The sequence below is a fragment of the Molothrus ater genome, chromosome 2 (assembly GCF_012460135.2).
Source record: "Molothrus ater isolate BHLD 08-10-18 breed brown headed cowbird chromosome 2, BPBGC_Mater_1.1, whole genome shotgun sequence".
NCBI lineage: Eukaryota > Metazoa > Chordata > Aves > Passeriformes > Icteridae > Molothrus > Molothrus ater.
Genome location: NC_050479.2, coordinates 72,415,481 through 72,439,036, shown reverse-complemented (window position 1 = coordinate 72,439,036; position 23,556 = coordinate 72,415,481). Strand labels below are relative to the sequence as shown.

The following is a 23,556-nucleotide window of genomic DNA, read 5'->3' as shown; positions in this document are numbered from 1 at the left end:
TTTTCAGCAGCAATGCCAACTTGAACCATTCCTCAAAATCAACCTTGAGTTTTCTGTGTCCTTTTCATGCGCTTCCATAATGCACAACAGATGCTACCAATCTGGGTTGGATTGAGTTCAAATCTTGGAAGTCTGCAGAACTATATGGTTCACAGAACCTCCCAGACAGGTGTCTCATTCTGGCTTGAAGTTTAAAAGACGTTTTCAAAACAGAGATATTAACTGTGTGGCCAATGAACACAAAAATGTTCAGATCAGACAAAAGCTTCAGTCAGTTCATACAACTGCCATCGCACCAACAATTCCAATGAATGGCAATGATGTGTATTAGTAGAGTGCAAACCACCAGGTCTACATAACCTGCATTTTAAATCCCCTATACTACAATCACTTGAACATTTGCCAGCTTGCCTCCAAGCATGTACAGGCACTAAATCCAAAACAAGAACTAAAGCTCAAGTATCTCTTTATTCATGTACGGTAATCCATACATTGAAGAAAAAGGGCTAAGTACTTTTATGACAGCTCCTAATGACAGATAATAGATACCTTTCTGTAGATGGGAGACAGCTGCACACAATTCTTATGTTCTGTTCAAGAACTTTTACATTTGAGGACATTCAGCCAAAGTCCATTAGAATATGGCTGCCAGGAACAGAAAAATCCCAAAGTCAACAAGAGAAATATCTCTGGAAATAAAATGATAGAAATTATAATTACATCCTGACTTCACAGCATGTGTATGTCCATGCCAAGGTTCATAAAAGCCCAACAAGACTCAGCTTCTTAAATAGAGACTTTGGGTACTCATAATGTACCAGAAGTCACATTCTTGAAGGCACTTTTGTAAAGGAGAGGGTGGTACTTTTTAGTACTGATCATCTGTCCTTCCTTAATTAGTTGAAACATTCATTTAAGAAAAAATGCTGTTAAAACTAGTTCCATACAAGTAATAGATTTAACAATACTGTAACAGTACTGAAAAAAGAAACTGTGCAGAAGCCAACATGCCACAAGATACTATCTCTGAAGCCTCCACAAACACCGGGTAAACTAATATCTCAAGGTGGCAGATAAAAATAACAATAGATGATTGCTGGAAAATGAAATAGGAGAAACTGGACATGACTGAAGGGAGGCCTCTAGGTCACTGTGCCTTGTCCTTCCTACTGCAGGCACTACATCCCAAGATAATTTAAAAATACTGAGTTCCAACTTGAAATCAGGTAGAGTTTCTTCCTTTGTTGCTCTAATGACGGGGGTATTCCAGAATGCATCTTTCATGGTAGCAACAGACAATGCAGACTCACCACAACTTTTCTTACAATTGGTGGCAACACTGCCCAAAACTGCATTTAACAATGCAACATTTATAAAGTTGCCCTATAACAGGACAGAATTCTTGAGAAGTGGTATGTTTTGATTCAATTCTAACAACCCTGGGGATTTGAATAACGAGCCACTTTGCAAGAGCCACCTTACAGTTGATGCACATTTATGCTATTTCCCTTCTTTGGAGATACAAGAATCTTGCTAAATATTACATAAATGTACTGCAGATTTCTGTGATGCTGCAGGAAATACTGAGAATCAATACTATCTTGCCAGGGGAAATACCAACTAAAGGAAAAAAGATATACCTGAGAATACAATGGATCATTTTACTCCATGCTTCAGGTATTAAATTTATGCCCATTGCTTCAGCATATGTACTGTCAAGATGTGGAAAGAGGACACCAAAAGGACTTTAACCAATCAATCAACACAGCAATTCTTACATTCTTATGTAATGTGCTATCTATTTAGAAACTACAGCCAAGCTAAGTTTCACTGCCCATGAGCTAACAATCAACAGTTAAAGAGGTCATCTTAAGGAAAACAGATTTATGCCACAATACAATCAACATGGCACTGCAAACCCCAAGAGTTACTGAATCTTTGGCAGCTAATACCAATTTTTCTAAGAGATGACTGAGGATGTTCCAACTTCTGTGAACAGAGGTTGATATATATATAAATAAAGAAGACCCAAGCTGGTGCTGTAATTCTTTCAGCAAAATGAAGCACCCAATAGTAGAAAACAAAAAGATGGTATCAATGGATCAGAAACTAGAAAAATATTTGAAATTGATCCATTACGAGCATTTGGGTCAATCCGATATCCAGAAACGGCCAGAACTTGTTTAAGAGCTGTAGTATCTAAAGTAGGCCAAATAGCAGAAAATACGATTAATCTTAGCAGTAGTATGGCTTGCTTTGGTATTTCTTGTAACATTTATTTACTAGCACTTAAATCACTTGATATTATATAGATGTATAAAGGAAAGCTGGAATTCCAAGGCTCCACAGGTTGCATGTGTCTATCTCTATCTGGTTCCACCAGTGCAAACCTTAGCCAAGGACAAAGGAGCTCATGAAGAACTACAGCCTTCACTTTGGAACTATACCAAGATCACAGACACACCAAGGGGTTAGAAGTGATTAAGAGCAGCACTGCAGAGAAGGAGCCAGGGGTGATGGTTGATGAAAAACTCAACATGGGCCAACAGTGTGCTCAGACAACTGCATCCTGCACTGCATCAAAAGGTTGAAGGAGGAGATTTCTCCCTCTACTCTTTTCCTGTGAGACCCTACCTGGAGTACTGACTACAGTTCTGGTGTCCCCAGCATAAGAAGGACTCCATGGAATTGATGGAGTAAGTCCAGAGGAGGCCATGCAGTTGACAGGAGACTGGAGCACCTGCCCTGTGAAGACAGGCTGAAAAAGTTGGGGCTGTTGAGCCTGCAGAAGAGAAGGTTATGTGGAGATCTTGTAGCAACCTTCCAGTGTCTGAAGGGAGCCTACAGGGAAGCTGGAGAGGGATTCCCTCTCAGGAACTGCAGTGATAGGACAAGGAGTAATGGGCATAGACTGAGAGGAAATTCAGGTTAGTTATTAGGAAGAAATTCCTTCCTGTGAGGATGATGAGGCACTGGAACAGGTTGCCCATAGAAGCTGTGGATACCCCAGCCCTGGAAATGTTCAAGGCCAAGTTGGATGGGGCTCTGAGCAGCCTGGTCTAGTGGAAGGTGTCCCTGCAAGATCCCTTCCAACCCCTTATCGTTCTATGATTCTGTATTTAGGACTGCATCAGAAGTTTGTGCAGAGCCAGACTAAAATACAGAGGGAACCACCACTGCACAATACAAGAGCATTTCCTTTCTATTTAAAATCCCAAATACACTTCTAAAGACTTTTATAAGGTGCAATAATTTGACCACAGTCTCCATTTTACAGGCACATGGGCTAAATTCCTCTCTGAACCCCTGCCAAATCACTTCAGGGATGAATAGAAGTGGGATATTTACTTTTAATCCATGGAACCTTTCTTAAAGCCAATATAACTGGCATTCTGCTTTACAGATGTGAACCAAGGAATATCCAGTTTCCAATAAATTTACTTTTGCTGCCTGCTGCATAATGAACAGACTAAAAGAAAACAAAAGCACACAGGTATCACCTTCTGACTGCCACACCGGGAAAGCAAATAAAATCCTTCACAGTGGATTTGAGGGCAACATCAAGATTCCTGCAGCATGTATAACTTGGTAGCAATTTCAGAAGTTTTAAGGAAAAAGTTTATAAACCAGCTTAAAAGTTTGCTGAGCTTCTTAAAGGTAGTCTGGCTGTTAAAACAGGTACTATAATGATTTACTACACGTACTGTCTAAAACCTCTATTGAATAAAGAGTGTGATTGAGTATTTCTACAATATTTGTCTTGCTCATTTTTTGGACTGAGCATTTTTATATCTTTTTTTTCTCCTCTCCTTCACTAAGAGCCTTTCTTTTTCTTATTCCCATTCCCTCCTCTACTTTCCAACTCCACTTTTCTCTAGACTAATGAACAGCAGATACCCCAAAAGTATCAAAACAGAAGCAATGGCACCTGTGTAAAATGAAGTTGACATTTCTCAGCTACCAAAGACTTTTTTTCAGGCTGAAGATATTCCATGTTCTTTTATGGGGAGTTAGTTCACCTGCATGAACATGCATATTCCTGCATGATCCGGCATTTGCCTGTCCCTACCTCTTCTCTAAGGGGGAAAAGTAGGACAGATCAGATCTCTGCACAAAAATTGAACTGGGCTTAGACTCTTCACCACATGGTTCTACACTGAAGCAGCATATTGCACTTTCCTGTTCCCTGCACCAACCAGGCAGACCATAAACCTGTAAAAGGTGGGTGCTCTGTGCGTTTTCTCTTCTATGTAAAATACTATTAAACTTTAATGAAGGCCAACAGCAGCTTCTGTAGGTAAGCATCTCTTAGCAAGTACGGTGGAGACAAAAGGCAGAAGAAAACTAACAGAAGAAAACATAAATCAATGACTAAACACAAAGCTTCTAAGTTCTATGTTTTCCTCTCCTTGCAAAGACTTTACTCCTCACCCAAGAAGAGACCCAAGTCAAGGGAAACAAAGGGCCTGACATGAAAAGGATATAATTTGGAGGAAGGAAGTTCCAGCTTAAGACCTGATTGGCTAGTGCAAGATAACGCTGAAACACTGAAGACATCTGAGCATTGAGGTTTTCACGTCTGCTGAATTCCTGAAGTACCTCTACTGTGAGCATGAAGATCTGCCGCAGATCATCCTCCTACAGTCAGGACGAACACAATACATTCAGTATCTCAGTCATTAATGAAATGTTGATCAACAAGAAATAGTCTTCCAGAGAGAATAAAAATTTCCAGTTTCACCCTGTTTTCATTAAAATATAGGAAATACTCTGAAATTACCAGTGAGAATCCCCCCTTTCATCAAAATTGATTATATTTGCAAAAACTATGAAAAAAATCCTCACATAAATACTGGTTGTTAAAAGATAAAAAACCAATATGTTTTTAATAAGTGGTGGAGAAAAGAGTTGGTCTTTGGCATGAAAAAAAGTTGGTAAGTTGTTCCACAACAGTCAGTTTAAAGCAATGCCTTCACATAAACATTTCTGACTGGCCAAACAATACATCTGAGACAACCAGACTACACCATCTGCAATAATATTTTTAAATACATACATAGCTCTCCTTGGCTTTAAACCAAAGCTATATTTAAGACTATCATTGTTCCACAGAGTATTCATTTTGTTTGCAATTGGTAGCCAAGGAATTAAAGAGTCCAACGGCATAAAGATCTGTAGCTCTACATTCATAAAATGGGCACAAAGGGGTTGCACCTTTTTGATACAAGTTTTTTAAAAATACATTACCAATTTTCCTGAAGCAGCCAGTATCTGGATTGTTTGCAGTATTTTCCCTATTTAATGCTTTTAGGGACACAGTGTACCTGACTGCACTTGGCACAACAAAGTGTTTTTGCTTCCACATGTTTAAATTTTAGAAAGAGAGGTAGCATATATCAATACAGAACTAGTTTACCTGAAATATACGTTTACAGTTACCATGGAACTCCATGCTTAGTCCAATGTTGCTGGTTTTACTTGAACTTGAGAACTCGCTCAACAACGCCGTTAGAATGGAACAGGCCAAAGTTTGCTATAAAAAACATAAGGGGGAATAACATAACTAAAAGGTGTCCAGTAATGCAATAGCACCTATAGTGTCCTTCATTTTTCTATTAGCATTTTAATACAACTACTACTTCAGTTCCTTCTGACACAAACTAGAACAAGTCAAACTTTCAGGAAAATAGATCCTTGGATGAACCATTTCTGGAATCATCAGGGCTCCATCCTTAAAAAAGAAATTTGAGTATTTGAGCAAAATAAAAGCTGGCATCTGTGTGATCGTCATTACAAATGAAATCAACTTATTGCAAACCATTTCCCAGCCTTGCCAATTACTTTGTCTTCCTGTGCACAGACCTTTACAGGTATTAGTTCCAGGGAAAATTCACTGTCCACTTATTTCTATTGATGTAAGAGTTCAGGTCCCTCGGAAGTTTGTGTCAGCCCTTCTTTGCATTTGCTACACTTACCATGTTGGTATTTGATCATGATTAACTTTATAGTACCAAAAGTGATACAAGTTTGTCAAAAACAACTGCAATAACAATGTCTACTACATCTTTTCCCTCTCTCCCCATAAAAAAAATAGGAGAGGAATTCACAGAAAGCACTGATACTTGAAAGGTCTTGGATACCTCCCTCCAAAGCACCACATTGACATGCCTCAGAAAAAACCCTTAAAACTACTCTATTAAAATTATGTCTCCAAAGTGATATAAAATTGGTGAGAAAAAGGCATGCTAATTTTAGAGAGACAGATTCATGAAGACTAAAGGTTTTAAGTGTCTTTTTCATTCTCAAAATTTAATATAAGGTAAATGAAATGTTTATCTAAAACATTTACTTAAAAGCCAACTTTCTGTATGAAACACATGGCTCCAGCTTTTGTTACTGTTTCCTGAAATATATAAAAAAAGCTTTTTTTCCTGATGCCAAAGTCCAGAAACCATCATCACCAGTTTTAATATCTTTTAACTGATCCTTGCACACAAAGGGGAGCACAGTGGAGATGCAAGTAGTACTTCAGACTTGTGCCCTACACTGTTGTAACAAGCACAATAGAAAGTGTATACTGCTGAAATGAAAAGACTTTTTGTTAAGGAGATGTTCTTTACAAAAAGCTCCAAAATTACTGGCTATCCTCCCAGACTGTTTGGAGCCAAGGTGCCAGGGATGGACAGAGAGATAGGAATTGTTAAAGGGTCATGCATGCCAGCAAGTGTCCAGGGGTTAAACAGAAATATGCACACTACCTCTGAACACCCGAAAGATTAAAGTGGAGATGATACTATTTATGCAAGCTCATACAACAGCTGAGACCAGTGCCATCCACCCACCAACTGCAACATCTTTGTTCAGAAATGCCTCTGAAGTCAGTACCTTGACCCCCCCAGACAACTAGTTATCTTAGTCAGTAAACACTAAATTAACATTCTTACATGCTAAATAAGTTCCAGACAGATCAAACATAGTGGCTTTGTGATAATACACAGGTTTTCTCTTCCACTATGCAATAAAGCTGCATAAACACAGCAGACCAGCATATTGCTGATCATTTGCTAAATAAAAGCATTCCCATTTTAAAGAAATTATTTATTTCAAGTGGACTATTTCTCATTTACAGTCAGCTCTGTCAAACGACATATATCACAAAAAGCATTTAGCCAATGAAAACCAGCACCACGATTTAAAGTACTCCAGTGAAAGTGCAACTTTCTCACTTATATACTAGAAGTATTTCTAATTATCTCAAATATTTCACAATTCAAATTTCAAATTTCTATGCAAGGTATTCACACAAATAATTTTTTTAGTTAAAGAAAATACAGATTTGATCTAATATTAAAAAACAAAACAGTATAGACTAGTATTGAGTATTAAATCCAACATTAAAAGTTCCATATGAAAAGAATTAAGCTGTTAAAAAAAAAAAAAGAACTACTAAGAAAAAACCCCCAAGTCTGACTTTAGAAGAATGCTTCAGATCAGAATACATATTTTTAAAGAAATAATGCAAAGTTTTCTCACATGACTCTCTAAATAGCTTAAAATACAAGTTTTTATTTGATGCTTAATAATTACTGACTCACATTTTTCAGCTCAAAGCAGCCATGACATAAGGACATCACTAGCTGCAATTACAAATCTGTACACTTGGATGCTCTGCAACATACCCTGATTACCTGGTACAACAACCAGGCAAAAATTAAACTGCTTCTGCTTTAGCATGCTAAGACCCTGACACCAAGCCACCAACCAGATCACCACAGGACAAGCAGGGCAGCGATGCAGACTACCCATCATTTGCAGTTGGTTGCCAATTACTGGAAAATCAATCACCAAGTTCAAACAGGCAGGAACAATAGGAAAAAAAGTTTATATGTATACAATAATTTATCCTTTCTCTTTGCAGAGTAATGCGCTAGTGCATGGTAAAATTGTGTTAGAGATTTTTATTTTGGTGTGCTTTTCTCCTGATTTCAAAGAAAAAATTAAAAGGAAGGTTAAATTTCATCACTGATGGTAAAGACATCTTTTTGAAAGTGTAAGGAGCAATGGGTACAGGTAGGCTGGTTGAATCTGCTAAGCAGCTTGAGCAGTGGCCTATCCCCTGATTTCAATGAGAGCAAGTTCAGATAGTTCTGGGACATCAGTACCTGCTTTGAGCATGACAGAAGAAAAATGATGTCACTAGATTCACACACCTTATTCAATCCAGCTGGCTAGCTCACAGCAAATACCAGGGCACACTGCACCCATCTGCTCTACTCTCTCCTACTGAATTCCCAGCATCCCCTCAATGTCCTTAACTTGGTATTTCAATACCTGGAGTGCAAATCCTGCCCCATTCTCACTATCCCTAGGGCCTCATGTGCAATATTTGCACATCCATCCGCTTCTGTTGCCATCTGCACCTGTGCTTACCCCTTGTCAAGTATTTGCACAAAGCTTTGCAAAACCACCACTGCTTCCCAAACTGCCATAAGACTACAGGAATTTATACAAACTATTGTCCACAGCAGTAAGATGGCTATTTTCATAAGTATTAACAAATTATTAGCTTAAAAGAATATTTGCCCGGCTAGCTATTAAACTTTCCTGAATACACAATAATATTTCAGAAACTCTGGAATAAGGCTCAAGTAAATTTTACTAGAAATAAAATTTTATTTTCATAAAGCAATTTTACTGAAGGTTAACTACTAATATTTTGAATTACATTTTTTTAATATACAGATACATTTGGTGTGAAGACACTAAGTACCTCAACATAAATATTATCAGAAGAAAGATTTCAATAATCTGAAAACCAATGCTGGTGTCCTATGTGAACTAAAATTTCTTCCTCTTACACATAAGAAAATTGAATTCACCTAACACAAAATTCTAGGGTGGAGGGTTCTGGGGGTTTTTGTATTTGGTTTTTGTTTGGGTTTTTTTTTTTTGGGGGGGGGGGGGGGTTTGTTGTTTTTTTTTTCTTTTGTTGATGGTTTTGGTGTGGTTTTGACTGGTTGGTTTGTTCATTTGTTTTCTGGTAGGGATTTGTTGGTTCTTTTTTAAAGGTTTTTTTTCAGGTTTTTGCCACACCACAGAAGAGATTAACAATGCAAGTTAGTAATACCACACTGTAATAAGTAGAAAATGCACGTGACTCTGGGCATCATATTAAAAGCCAGATCTGAATGTCTATTGTGCAGCAATGCCATTAACTTCATACCAGTAAGAGTACACCTCTGAACCTAGTTTGACTCACTCCCTAGCAATTTCACTAGTTCTACCACAAGTACATACCCAAACAATAAGCCCATCTAACAAAATAAAATCCTTCTCTTGTTGAGAGAGAGCATTGCCTCTGAGAATAGCTTGGCACTCACCCCAGTTAGCTTTATTACCAGGAATAAACTTTATGAAAGATCGCTATACATAAAATAGACTCTCAGCTGCTCAAACAGAAGATCAATGGGACTTGTGATAAGAGATTAACTTGGCAATCAGACACCCAGTAGTAACATCGTTTTAGTGGTTTTCTTTTCAAATGACTTTAATAAAACACAGACACTACAGAAAGACCATATGTCATTTTAACAATAAACTGCATTTATATATCATTCGTAAAACTCAGATGCAAAAGGTAAATTACAACTTATTCCTCCAAACGGAATGTCCCCTATAAAAGAAGCTAAAGCCATAATGTTTAAAGGGATTTCACACTTGTGCCTGGGCTGCCCATGGAATAAATGAAGTGCTTAATTTGAGGGTAGTTAGGTTACAGAGCATCTGAAAGGAAGAAGAGTTCAAATACAGCCTAGGAAAAAATGGACATGTGGTACATCAGCTCTGCAGCAATAAAGCCAACAGACAAAGCAGAATGAACTCCAATACCAAAACGGTTTCCTTGTTTTGAATTCAGAGCAGAGATACAGTTAGGTTGTCAGAGATTTGATTACAGAATTCATTTTACTACAAAATCTAAACTATCATGCAGTGCCTTCTGCAAGTATCATTTACACTTGCAGAAAAAGCAGTAAGCATATTTAAAAGAAAGAAGATTTTGCCTGAATAGAGCAAATCATAACATCTACCCTTTACATTAGATCACTGCCAGCCTGAATATGCATTTAGAGGACTTTTTGTCTCCACATGTATAATGTAAACTCTGTTACTGAAACCAAAGGGAAGCCATGTGAAGATTTAATAGTATTCCTAAACTATTTAAATTTAACTTGCACAAGAGCAGGAAGAATCAAAGAATAAATGTATCAGAAGCAGAATTTGCTGTGTTGCTCCTAGGTGATAGAATTCTAATTTGAGAATGTAATGAGAATGTAACAAAAGCAATTTTACTAAGTTGTTTAAAACAAGGCTTGGCTTTCTTTATAAAGGCAATAGTAGTCTTCTTCTCTACTTTCCTTGAATAAGCACAGCTGTTTTTGCTAACATTTTAAGAGTATCTAAATCTCCAGAACATAAGGTGCAACTCCAAATTGGAAGGTTAAAATTATGGCCAGAGGACCAAAACAAAATATCTTTACGTACACAGAATAACTGGGGCCACTCCAACTTTTCAACCTGGGAGTATTTCAAGATGGGTGGGGGACCCAAGAGCTGAAGTACTGGTTCTCAACCAAAGAAAACAAGAACCTATTTTGAAGAAAGATAAGCAAGCACCAGGACCCACTGATTTTCATCTGTTCCTTCCCAAATGAGCCAACTGGTGGAAAAAAGCTATAGAGCAGGGATATGATGATAGGAATAGGACCCACAGCTGCAGTTCTGTGCTGTCAGCAGTAAGGGACTGGCTGGGCAGTGCACTCCTTTCCTCTCATTCCTTTTCTGCAATTGTGCAAAGACAGATGAGCAGCACCAGGTTAGCACATCAGAGCTACAGCAGAATAGTAAGCGAGACCTTGCTTCCCCTTCCTTGGGGGGAACCAGCCAAACCAAGGGAAACCCCCAGGGGTGAGCTGAGAAAGAAAAAGTCAATTCCCCTGTGAATCACCATGGGCCAGAGGAAGATGATCTTGTGGCATGTGAAGCATGCAGGCTTTGGACAAAGAAAGAAGAGAAGCAGCAGCCTCTACTAATAATGGAAGAGGTCCAGGCAGAGTTTGCTGGAGCACAGTGTGCAAAACATGCTTTTCTTTGGAGACAGGCAAAGTTGCAAAGCAGAAATCAGGAGGAGGAAAAAAAGTAATCTCATAAAAGAAGTAGAAGGCCTGAAAACCATTTATAAAGGTAACATATCCTTCTCCAGGTCCTTGTCTGAAGCCACCAGTTGGATCTTCACTCCTACCACAGCTGCGTGAACAAATACAGGACTTTCAATTAAACTCAAAATAATGAATAGTTAGACTAGCCATGCAGCTCACCATCAGCAGCACCCAGCTTGATATACACCATCCCATCAAGTGCTCTTTGGTGGGTGGGTGTCCTCCCTCCCCCCACTTTTCCCAGTACTCATTCCTGATCTTTCTTGCCTGGCTCTGCCTGCCATACTGCCAGCTATGTCAAATGAGCTGCATTACACGGCTGTGTTCCACGGCAGATCTGCCCAGAAAAAAATAAAAAGAGAGGCTGTGAGGGAGAAGGGGCTGTTTCTAAGCAGACTAACACAAAGATCCAGTATGTTACTGAATGCATTTATTCTGAAGGGTACCTTTCAGAGGAAGAATGACTAAACACCAGGCAGCTAAGGTCAACAAATGTCTTAAAGAGGCTTTTCCCTTCAAGCCTGTTTACCTGTATGACACCACTTTAATAAAAAAATACATGGTATAACACATGGAAAAGCTTAGTTTCTTCCTTCCCAGTGAGTGTGTGAGGTCACCGGGTGAGGGAGTCCACAAGTGCAAAGCTCATGAGACTGCAAAATTGAGGAAAGAAAGGGTTTGGGATGCCATACATAGAACAGGGGATGCACATCTCACCACTTGGAACACATCTCCTCACTTCCCAGCCCTGTCGTTGGAACTGTGGCTCTAGTGTAAATGTAACCAGGAAGTTATCAATTTCTAGTAGTTATTAGGCACCTAAACTGGAGACTTGCATCTCTGGTAAAGCCAGCTCCCTTTCAACAGAAAAATCTGAAAACTGCAAAAGTACCCTGATTAATTCAACTCCTAAAAAGCCACTTACGTTTTAAAGTTCTCTTACATTTCTATCACTGAGTTTTAGCCTCACATGTGGAGTAGTTTCTGGATCCTTAAAATTCCCAAACCAACCTTTAACACACTAACTTGGGCCTTTATAGAGAACTTATCAGCTTAAATATGCTGGTTCACCCTCTACTTTTTTAGACTCAACATGTCTCAAGGGCAATGAGGTACACAGAACAAGGTAACAATTTTATTAGACCAGAAGACACAACTCGGGGTGGATAATACATATGTTTTTGTCAAAATGTGAAAGTTAGGAGAGCCTCTCCAACTCCTTCACTACCACATGAAGCAGCAACAGCTAGACAGGCTTCCAGAACTAAAATTCCCTTTAAAGAATAGAAACAAGAACTGTAAATGCTAAATATATATAACTAGTTATCCAGGCAGCCATTATAATGGATAGATTAACCTCAATGAAGATGAATGCCTAGAGTTTTGCTTATTAGTATTTCCCACTGCTCACATGAAATCCATTCACAGCACATCCCTCAGAAGTTTAGGTAATCTGAAGCAGCTGGATCTTCTCTCTAGCCCAACTAGGAACATTGAGAAACAGAACAACAGATTTACAAATGTTGCAAGAAAAGGAACTGTTTGGATTCCAGAGCTTTTCCACTGAGTCTTGACAAGTCTTCTTCCATATACAAAAAAAAATATGTAGACTTCAGATATGGAACTTTATATTAAAATACATTCAAAAAAACACAGCTTCTGTTGCTTCCCAGTCCCATGTCAAGTCTATAGCAGCTGGATCCCTCTGCATCTGCCTACAGATGTATTGGAAGAAATCGAGGTGTGATCCATATCTTGGTCTGGTTTTAAACAAAATCTGATTGTGTTCACATGCAGACCAGATCCTCCTCCTGGGAGTCAGTCACTTAGCTGCCAGGATTCTTGTCCTTCTGGCAGGGATGAAGGACAAATGAAATCCTTCAGCTATGCAAAAGCAGAATATTTTAACACAAGAAAAGGCTAAGAAATTGAAGGCATTTATAGTTGAGAAGAACTTGGCCTACGCAGTTCTCCAAAATCTTGAAATCAGTGATAGAAAACATGTATTTAGAATTGTAAGACTGGCTCATGATACTGTGTCTGCTGCCAGAAACTCTGTCCCCCAGAGAAATGAAGATTTTGAAAAGAGATCCTGAAATTGCTGTCGGAGGGAGATTACAGATTCTCCTTCGTTCTCCATCTCCAGAGGGATGGCTTGTATTGATAATACAGGAGGAACCAGAAAACACAAAACCAAGAACTCTAAAGCTAATCTTTGTGCTCCTAGAGGATTACTACCTAAACTTAGTTACAAATAAATAGGCAGCCAGACTAAAAGTTTGCTTTCCCTTCTCAAACAAAGGTTTCTTCAGTGAGATTCATAAAGCACCAAATGGCAGAGAAGCAGAAGCAGGAGCCAACACTCCAGTTCTAAACCTGGCTCTAACCACGCATCCTTCCCATCCCCGAAGTATTAGCTCTCCTTAGTGTCTTGTTATTTCCTTAACACGTACACTGTGTTCTACTATTAAAAGATTACTCAATACTAAAGCAATTTTATTACTCTCATCACAATTCCTCTCCTTATCTTCCTTCCAATCTCCTTATTTTTTCATTCTCAACAGTCTTGCTTATATGTCAGTTTGCCACTACATACCTTCATGTCCTAGCCTCAAAACACATCCATCTCTGAAGATTTTTTTTACTAGTACTCAAGAAGTTGAGGTACTAAGCACATCAAATCCTGCAAAAGGACACAAACAACAGACACTACCATCTACATTCACTGCCCTCCTTATTACCCCAACTATCAAGACTTGACCCTGAAAAGATATTACTCAAAAGTCCCAAAGATTTCATGGAGCAGGACTGGCTGATGATCATGAAGTTAGTACAGATGTCTGACAGGAATTGGGTGGAGGGCTGCAGGGAATGGAAAAGATTCAGTATCTACATTATTCTTATATGGTAAAGATGGATCAAGAAGCTTCACAGCCAACAGGGAAGAAAAGGTAAGCAAGAAGCAGACAAGAGAATGCTTTGCTTTTTAGAAATAGACTTTCTCTCAATTACAAACTGCTGTAGAAAGCCATCACCTCAAAACACTCTGAGCTCTTTATGCAAGAGACCCACAAGGATCAAGTCCAACTCTTAAGTGAATGGCCTATATGGGGATCCAACCCACAACCTTGGTGTAATTAGTACCATGCTCTAACCAATTATCAGCAGCTAAGAGCTGCTGATAGCTCTTGTTTGAGAGCTTTAAACATTTTTAAATACGAAGTGACCTGCTGCTGACTTCATGTGTAGTGAACCTCAGACAGGATGATGTAAATGGGTAAGCAGAAGGTCAGAACAGACGGCTGAGAAGGATACAGAAAGGACAAAAAGACTGGAAAAAGAATTAGGAGTCACAAAGGTATGATAGAGTTCTGCAACTTGAGTGTACAAGGAGGCAAGAGTGCCTATCACATCATGGGAAAGATGTCAAAAAAACTGAATGATTCCTTCCACAGAGAAGCAGAGAGGACTGGAAAACATCAGCTGACCTCTTTCAATGCCTACATCCTAGCCTCTTCCATGACTTGAATGGAGGCCTGTATTTAAAAGTAACTAATATAAATGAATCTCCAGAAGCACCGTGACAGTGTGACAGTGCATGGCACGGTCCTGACAGCAAATCTCAGATCTTGAAAGCACCGCTCCTTTCAGGATGTGGCTTCACACCATACCCTGAGCACCCTTAGCTGAGACTCCCCACAGCAGCAAGGCAACTGCACCACTGGGGTCCCACACAGCCCCTCAGGCATGGCTGAATGCTACAGGGACACTAGTAAAGAAACAAAACCACCCAACCATATTTGAAAAGATAACTCATACAATGAATTTTTTATTATTTTAGTTATTTCATACAACCTTTCAAAGTTGTTATATATTTATACAAGAGGCATGCCTTGACTCCCTTCAGAAAGCAGTTTTGGCAGGTAGCATGCTGAAACACCATTTTATTACTGCTTATTATTGCACATGCCAGTCCTGGGTGCCAGTACCAGAGTCTCTCCTGCAGCTAAGTCTCAGAAGATTAGAAGAACATTTTTGTGAATGAGAACTGGCTTATAATATAAACTGTCACATATACATGGGAGCATGTGCTTATAATCAGTTTGCCAAAGACTACCAACCATACACTATGCCATACAGAAAAGACCTTTCAGCAGCATCACGTGTCTTTTATTTTTTGCTAGTAAGTCTCATTAGCACACCAGAATAGAAAACATTATATATCCTAGACATTTTCAATACCATTCTTAAAACTTGAGCACAAATATTTTGGAAAAACCGTGGAGAAATTCATACTCATGAAGAGGGGGAAATAAAAGGAAAATTAAATAAAGGGAAATGAAAAACTGAGTTCAATTTGGCAGTGAACTGAACTTGGAGAAGAGTGCCCCAGCCAGAGCTCCTCTGCAACGTGCTCTGCTCTGCAGCATGTGCAGGACGATACGCTTGGAGCAGGCAGTCTTAGCCTGCTGTATGCTGTGGTCGGTGCAGTGTGTCTGTGGACAGTGCATGCACAAAATACAACTGCACAAGTTGGACTGTGCATTCCTTAGTTCAAAGTCCACGTTTCTATTTATGTCACTTTTGTAGCTTTATGCAAAGATTCTACAAACTACATAAGCACACAAAGTGTTGTGCATAAAACTTGAAAACCTCAGCTGTAACTACATTGTAATAACCAGGCTATGTTTCCTGGAAAAAAGCATTAACTCAGTTCTTCTTAACAAATACTCATTTCCATCTGAATTATGCAGAATCAAAAGGCTAAAATGGTTTCTTTAAGGTAAATAACTGTGAAATTAAGTTTTACAAGACTAAATGAAATTTCCATACCCCGGAGTGATATTACTTGTTGCTCAGAGGTGACACACTATTTTTAGGACCATGACATGAGCTGGATTACTTCTAGTACACTTTGATTGAATTTTCAGAGTTAAACATTTGCCACTCCCATCTATCTAGTACAACTGCTACTCTAAATGCTCAGCAGTGTTATGAGCCAGTTCTCTCAAGGTTTTTTTAGGAGAAAAGCTTCAGTTAAAGTTTCAGCATGGAATCTATATACTCTTTGATTTTCATCTGGTAGGAGAAAAAATCACCTCTCTTTAAGCTCTAGTTACATGCCTCTATTATGACCTATTCTAAACTTATCCCCTGGCATAGCAAACGGAATTTCACTAAATGCATAGATAGATATTGGACACCTTGTTTCCACTTTGAGCTCAGTATCGAAGGTAACACTTACCCCTAGTAGTATGACATTAAATCAAGAATAAGTTTTGTATTTCCATTCCATGTTTTACTTCCTCACACCCCTTTCTCTCCACCTACTGTCTCCCAAAGAACAGCAGAGGCCTATGCCTCCTGCTCGCAGTCCATTTCGACAGCTGAGCTGCAGCAAAGTGCAGCACTGCACAGATGGAAGGGGAACAGAGTGTGCAAAGAACCTCCCAGCTAATGGGAGAATCTGTTTTAGATCTTGCTATGAAATTAAAGAAAACCAGAGGAAAAAAGAAAACAAACAAATAATAATTTTTAAAAAACACACCAAAAAAATCAAAACAAACCACCAACCCACAACTATGGCATTTAAAGCAGCTATTCAGAAAAACATTCCCTAAAAATATGGTCTCCTTGTATACCAAAGTATGTATACACATACTACCCCTTGTCCCAAAACAGTAAAAAAATCTCCAATTTGGTAAATGATTGGATAGTTACCAACTTAATGACTAATTGCATAAGGCAAAGTATAAAATATTTTATAGCCACTAAGTGTATAATGTAAGCTGCTGATAGAGACTGCTTAACTTCTGAAGAAAAAAAAACTAAGTACTTACCACAGTGGGGTTACCACTGCTGATCAGCTGGCTGACTTCATGAAAAATGCTTTTGCAGTCGATTGATTTGTCTAATGATCCCCGTTTCACTATCACCGCTACCGCTAATAAAATCTGCTCCCGCACATACTTTTGGAGGCTGTGAACAACATTGCACAAATATAATTGCAAGTAATTCTGGACATCGATGCTCAATAAAATTTTAAACACATTTCTTTTTCAAATATCTTGTGTGAATTCCTACGGGAAAGCTGACAGAAGTTAACTGCCAAGACCAGAAGACAAATTATTCTTAAAATGATCTTGCACTGCTACCCAGGGAAACAAAAATGATACCCCAGATTTTATGCAGAGTCCTATATGTTCAGAGCTGTGTTTTATATACTTACTTAGGCCTTTGTAAGACATAGGTTAGAAGGAATGTTCGCAGTGACTCAATGCTAGCCTTTTCCAAGAGAATCCATTCTCTTACAACTGCTTCCATTATCGCTGTGGCAGCTTGAAAAAGGACATAGTCCACTTTACTAGTTTCTGTGGGAAAAAACAAACACAACTTGAGTATCAGAAGACATGTATTCAGCTTGACTGTGTTTCCAACAAAAAAAGTAATGGAACTTACTATCATTTATTATTAAATAGAATATTGTTGCTATGAAAACAGAGAAGGAATTTACAACTCAAAAGGGGGAAGAAATAATCAATAACCCAATTATCAAATTGTCTGGTATTATTCAAGTCAATGACACAGGAGAAAAGTTGTCTGTGCTAGGAGGCTGGTTCAAGAACAGGAATAAGGATGCTAACACAATGGGAGAATAAAATAAACCGGATAACAGATTTAGTTCCAATAGACCAATTAATAAAAGTGATTAATCTTACAGGCATGTCAAAGTGGGAAATTTCTGTGTCTGCCTTTGAAACAAATAGTACATAAAAGTACATGTATTTCATGGGTAATAAAAAGAAGCAAATACACTTACACTTAAAAGTAACATTTCCAAGCAAAACTTTGACACCATCCATGGTGTATTTAAAGTGTTCTACATCATGTTCAAGTTTCACGATTTATTTTGAGTTAACCAAAATGTAATTTCTGACCACAGTGCAGGAATCATTTGCCATTATTATCTAAATATGGGATTACTATGTATATAGATGCACTAAGGAAAGTATAGAAGTATATTACAAAGAAAGGTTAACAGTTTGGGTGATTACAAAATGCAATTTAAAGAGAAATGTCAGAATATTAATAAAATTTCTATGATGCTAGAAAGCTATAGAGACATTTTTGTTGCTGTTCCTTAGCTTTTAAAAATTTTAACTTGGAAATAGCAGGTAATATCTCAGAAGCCAGTTTCAAAACATTCTGAGCTCTGCAGAAAGAATTTTTAGAAAGGGTGCAGCTACTGGGTGGCAAAAGCATAAAATATGAAATAAAATTCCCAAACAAGAAGCAGAGTTTGAGCTATAGTGGTTGACCTGCCAGGACTAAAAAAACAGTGTTTGAAAAAACCTCAATCATGAGATGAAGGGCTTTAAAATACTACAAAACAAACTTTCCTGCCCCAATTATATGCACACAAGTTTATAATATAAATTTCCTTTATATGTAAGTTCTATATCAAAGATAGCAGCTAATACGCTAAAATAGTTTAAAGTAATTTAATCAGGCTCCAAATCTAAACCCACAGAGGTAAACATGCTTAAATAAAAATAAACCACGTTTAAATCTACTTAGCCTAATTTGGAAAACTAAGTAATCACTTAAGTAAAGATTAATGTGTATGTCTAACACATATAAAAACAAATTGAATTATTCCTGCATGGGAATTTTAATTCTGGCACTTGTTACTTTGGGCCTTTTCTAGCTGTACAAAGCTCATACACACACACAAAGAAAGAGAATGTAATTAAAAAAGGACAGTGTTTCCCCTTTGCCCAAGTCCTGCAGCCACACAACTGCAATTGCTGCCGCACAGAGCTGCAGCCCCTGGTGTGAGCCTGTCATCAGCCAGAGCAGCACCATCCTCCATGGAACTTACTGAAGAAAGGAAGCACAAGCAGTGCCTTGTGCTTCCTGGCTTCAACCCCAAGTTTCTAAAGAACAACATAGTAATGGCTGTTCCCCTTTCCCATATGCTCACCTTCTCCATTATTCTTCCTGTGTCATTCCCACACTCTTTCCATAAATGACATCATCCTTGTTATCTCTCTCTACCCCCATTCCTGCTCCTGTCTTGATCATTTTTCTCCTGTTTCTTTTAAAAGCCATCTACTTGGTCTTCTGGTTCCAGCCCATCCTTCCTGCACACATCCCTTCAGTACACTTCAAGTCTTTTATTTTTCATCATAAACAGTTTGTTTCCCTTCCTGGTTTCACAATCCCTGCTTCTTCTTGCTCAACTCCCAAATCTTAACTACTTGTTCTTTCTGTCCATACTGTACAGATACTTACTGAGGAAGCAGAAAGTTTTGAAAAAGTCTCTAAGTTCCAGGTCTCAGCATCATAACTGCCTACATTCCCACAAAAAACTGCTCCATGTGGAAACATGCTGGATTTTCAATGGTGGTAGCATATGAACAGTTTAAGGATGTAATATATCTAGACATCTAAAAAGTATTGAAATCAGCATCATATTCCATTCAACCAGCCACATTTAAGATTTCGTGAGATTTCATTATTTATTTCTGATTGATGATGAATGCATCCTTAGATCCAAATGGTCTGCAAACAAAGTTAGTTAAGGATGTTTTCACCCACCTTATTTTCTCTAAAAATCAATGTGAAAACCAGAAGCATCAATTTTGCTGACCCATCAAGCAAAAAGTGTGATTGCAGTTTTCCAAACCAGATGGAGTACTTCTATAATATACTAAACCAGAAGAACCTCATTTGTAGAGAAATGTTTTGGTGTGGAGTGGGTGTAGGAAAGGAAGCACACCCTGATCTATATATCAGAGTGTAACATAGCAGTAGGTTTGCAATACTGACATAATTATATTCATGAATTCTAAGTCTCTAATCCAGTAAATTTATAAATAACTGTTAAAAAATACTGCAGAATGAATTAAGTATGAAAAGAATATTTTCAACATAATTATAATATTTCTCTGCTCATTCTGGCAAATTCTTTAAAAGCAAAGTTGCTTTTTGTGGTTTTGGCATGTGTTCTTTTGTGCAAACTTCGAGGTTTCCCCTGTCAGGTCTCAGTCAGTTTTCATTGAAATTCCCCTCACCTGTCCCCAGCACTCACATCAATACTACAGTTCTGAGCAGCAATCTTACATCTTTACTGCCCTTGTAATTTTCAGATCTAGCTGCAAAACAGTAGTAAGTCTCTGTAGCACCTGTAAAAAATTTATATTTTATAAATAGCTACCCAATTACATTTAGAGCATTTTAGAGCACTAAAATCAAAGAAATTTCTGATGAAGAGTGGTATCTGCCTCTTTCCTTTCTCCACAGGTATAATCACACAAAATTTCAAATCAATACTGTCTTGCTTGTACCAGGTGAACAGATACTTTTCTAGCTTTTTCCTCTTTTCCTCCAGCTGGGCTGTCAACAGCAACTAAGCTGTTCAGCTTGAAATAAATTCTCATTTCAGCACTAATGCTGAAATGGTAGAAGTGCATAAAATTGCATTGTTGGCTGATTTAATGGTAAGCAAGCACAAAGTCAAGCAACCACACTACTGGCAGCTGCACAAACTGCACAGATTAGACAGTATTACAATAATCATGTTGCAGAGGAAATCTATTAAATCAGTTTAGGAACTTAGCTACATTAAGTTACACCTTACAGCTTTAAAACTCACAGAAATAAAACAAAAAACAATAGTAAGAGGCTTCACCCTCCATCAAAAAGTCACAGTCATTAAAATCAAAACTGATGTTCAGAGCCCCAGCTGCAAAAGAACAGCACAGTTCCAGTTATAAAAGAATGTACACACCTAAATTAATTTATTGAAACTTACCCAAAATATGTTTGCAAACAGCAAATGGTGATTTTGATTTTCTAAATGACAGGAATATGTGCTCAGCATGTTGGCGTTGCTCATTGTTGACCATGGAAGGTGGTGCCTGAAAGAAAAAAAAAGTTATTCAAGCACTGATCAAAAATATACTAAAAGCAATGTCATGTCAATGTCATGAATGTCCAACACATAAATGTTTGCCTTGTTAAATACCAAAACCCAGTATCTCTTGGCAAAACTGCTTGCTCTCAGGCATTACCTCTTCTTATCAAGCACTCCGCATTTACATTGCATGCACATAGGTGTGAATATCGAGGTATCAGGCAGAGAGTGAATAATTTAAGTATAGTTTCCTAACAGTGTTTCTGAAGAAAGTTAGAAGTCAGCCCTAAATTCAAACCAATTCTTTTTCTACTCAGACCAAAAATACCACTGCACATCACTAAATGCTGCCAAGCACACTCACAGTCCTGGAAGCAAAGCACTATTTTTTCTTTAGCTCTACAATTGTTTTAAAATATGTAGTTGTATAATAAATTCTGGGGATTTAAAAATTACTACTGATATGTTCTAAAATAAAGTATATGCCAGGTACATACTACCCTCTAGTGTTTAATATTAAAATTGACATCCTGAAGACTGGTGTGATTGATGAGACAAGTTGGGAATGGCTATGGTGGTTCCTCAGCTTACATCCATCCCTATATACACCCATCCCATTACATCCTGGGAACCTTGGCTGCCCACGTAACACCTGCTGCTCTTCTGTTAAAAGCCAGCTCCAGGGAGGTTTCTACCCAAAAATCAGCTTGAGGTAAAGCATGAAACCATGCAATAACCTGGACTCCTGTGAGGTGCCTACGTAGCCCAGAGGAGCTGCCTGCACTGCAGCCTCACCTCACTGCACAACCCCAATACCCCATACTGCCCTACAGGGTAAAAACAGCCAGGCAGAAAGTATCAGCAGCTCACAGCACCACACTGCTCTCCACTTCTGCCACTAATATTCTCTGACTTCTGCTTTTTGGGATTTATCTGAACTGCACAGGCTGCAAATACTAGCTATAGCAAGCTTAGCATGAGATACTCTAATGCAAGGCATTGATACCACAAACAGGGTAAGCAAAACTGATGCCAACCTTTAAGAAAGGAACATGCACACATGTAGGAAGATCACATCCAAACTGCACAGCAGGATCAAGGTGACAGCATAGGTTATTGAACTTCAGTTGAACTTCCAAACTCCACATTCCAGCCCTGTCCCTAGCAGTTTGAGAAGACCATGTGTGCCACCTATCTTTCAGTCATGGTTTATATCCACTGCTTTGGGAATAAAAGCATCAAGACCAATGCTTTTAACATAAGTGAAATATTTTCCAGTAAATAAACCACAAGAAATCTGATTTAACAGGTATTTCTGTGAGGTAACCTCAACTCTCCTCCATGCAGCATGAGCTGTTCCTAATGGGAGCAGCTGTTTGTGTTTTCTGCAGTGTGAAGGACCATCCTCCTCTGCATGGATTCCAGCTGCATTCACTGCAATAGAACCAGCTGTACAGAATGCCAGAAGAATATTTGTAGCAGGTCAAACATGCAGGACTGACCTACACAGCAACAGCTTGATACACACTTCAGTCAGAGCTATGGCAAATAAATCAAGCCAACTGAAAAAAGGCAGTTCCCACTTTTTCCTCCCACTGTATGGGCAAGCATTTGTGCAAATGCACAGAGAACCAGACTGGGGAAGCGATCACCAAAAATCATCCCAGGTTTTTTCATCTGGATCAGTTCCCCAGTCTGGTTCACCATAATCCAGCACAAAAGCCTACACCAGCACAGTATGGGATATAAGGGGTGGTGATAGCCTGCTTTTTTCCAGCACTAGTTATCATTTTAGGTGCATTTAATCTACAGCCTCTGTTGCTGTGCAGTGCCTGGAAGTAGTTTTAAGTCCCAAGGAACACACAACTCTGCCCAATGTATTTCATGAGAACTAAGAATCAAATTTCTTGAGACACGTGACTTATTTTAAAAACTTTCTGCTACCAAAAGGAGAGATCCTCCTAGTCCTTTCTTGGTCCCATCTGCATGGTCTTGTTACCTCTTTGCATGATACTGCATGATACTTTCTATCAACTAGTGCACAAAAGAAAGAGGCTAGAGGGGAAATCCAGGGGCAAGGGGAATTAACATTTGTTAATCTAATAAGCATCCAAAAGCCAGACAAGTGCCAAAGCCCCAGCAATGATGGGGAGAAAAGGAGTGGAGTGACATTTCCCTTTCAACATTTCTGACCTTGCAGCTCACAGCTCTGTAGTCTCATGAAGCCTCACTAATTATAGCCATGTTACAAAGAACCCTTTGGGTGTGACAAAGCATAACATTTTGCAAGCCCAGGGTCATTTAGAGTCACATCCTTAGAGCAAGGAGACCAAATCAGGGCTACCTGATCCAAACTGATTTTGCATTAACACATTATATTAAAGTTTGCCATACAGAAATCCTATCTATTTTCACCGTCCT

At 38.6% G+C, this 23,556-nt stretch overlaps 1 protein-coding gene across 1 annotated transcript in view; it reads right to left on the bottom strand.

Annotated features, from left to right (window-relative positions):
• Nucleotides 1–23,556, bottom strand: part of XPO4 (exportin 4) — an 80,104-nt gene that overhangs the window by 37,848 nt on the left and 18,700 nt on the right. Inside the window, exons 2-6 of the mRNA XM_036404121.2 lie at nt 21,034–21,139; nt 17,446–17,587; nt 17,057–17,195; nt 5,417–5,533; nt 4,485–4,638 (exon numbers count right to left, since the gene is read on the bottom strand). Coding sequence (XP_036260014.1) covers nt 4,485–4,638; nt 5,417–5,533; nt 17,057–17,195; nt 17,446–17,587; nt 21,034–21,139 — 658 coding nt within the window. The remainder of the gene's footprint in view (nt 1–4,484; nt 4,639–5,416; nt 5,534–17,056; nt 17,196–17,445; nt 17,588–21,033; nt 21,140–23,556) is intronic.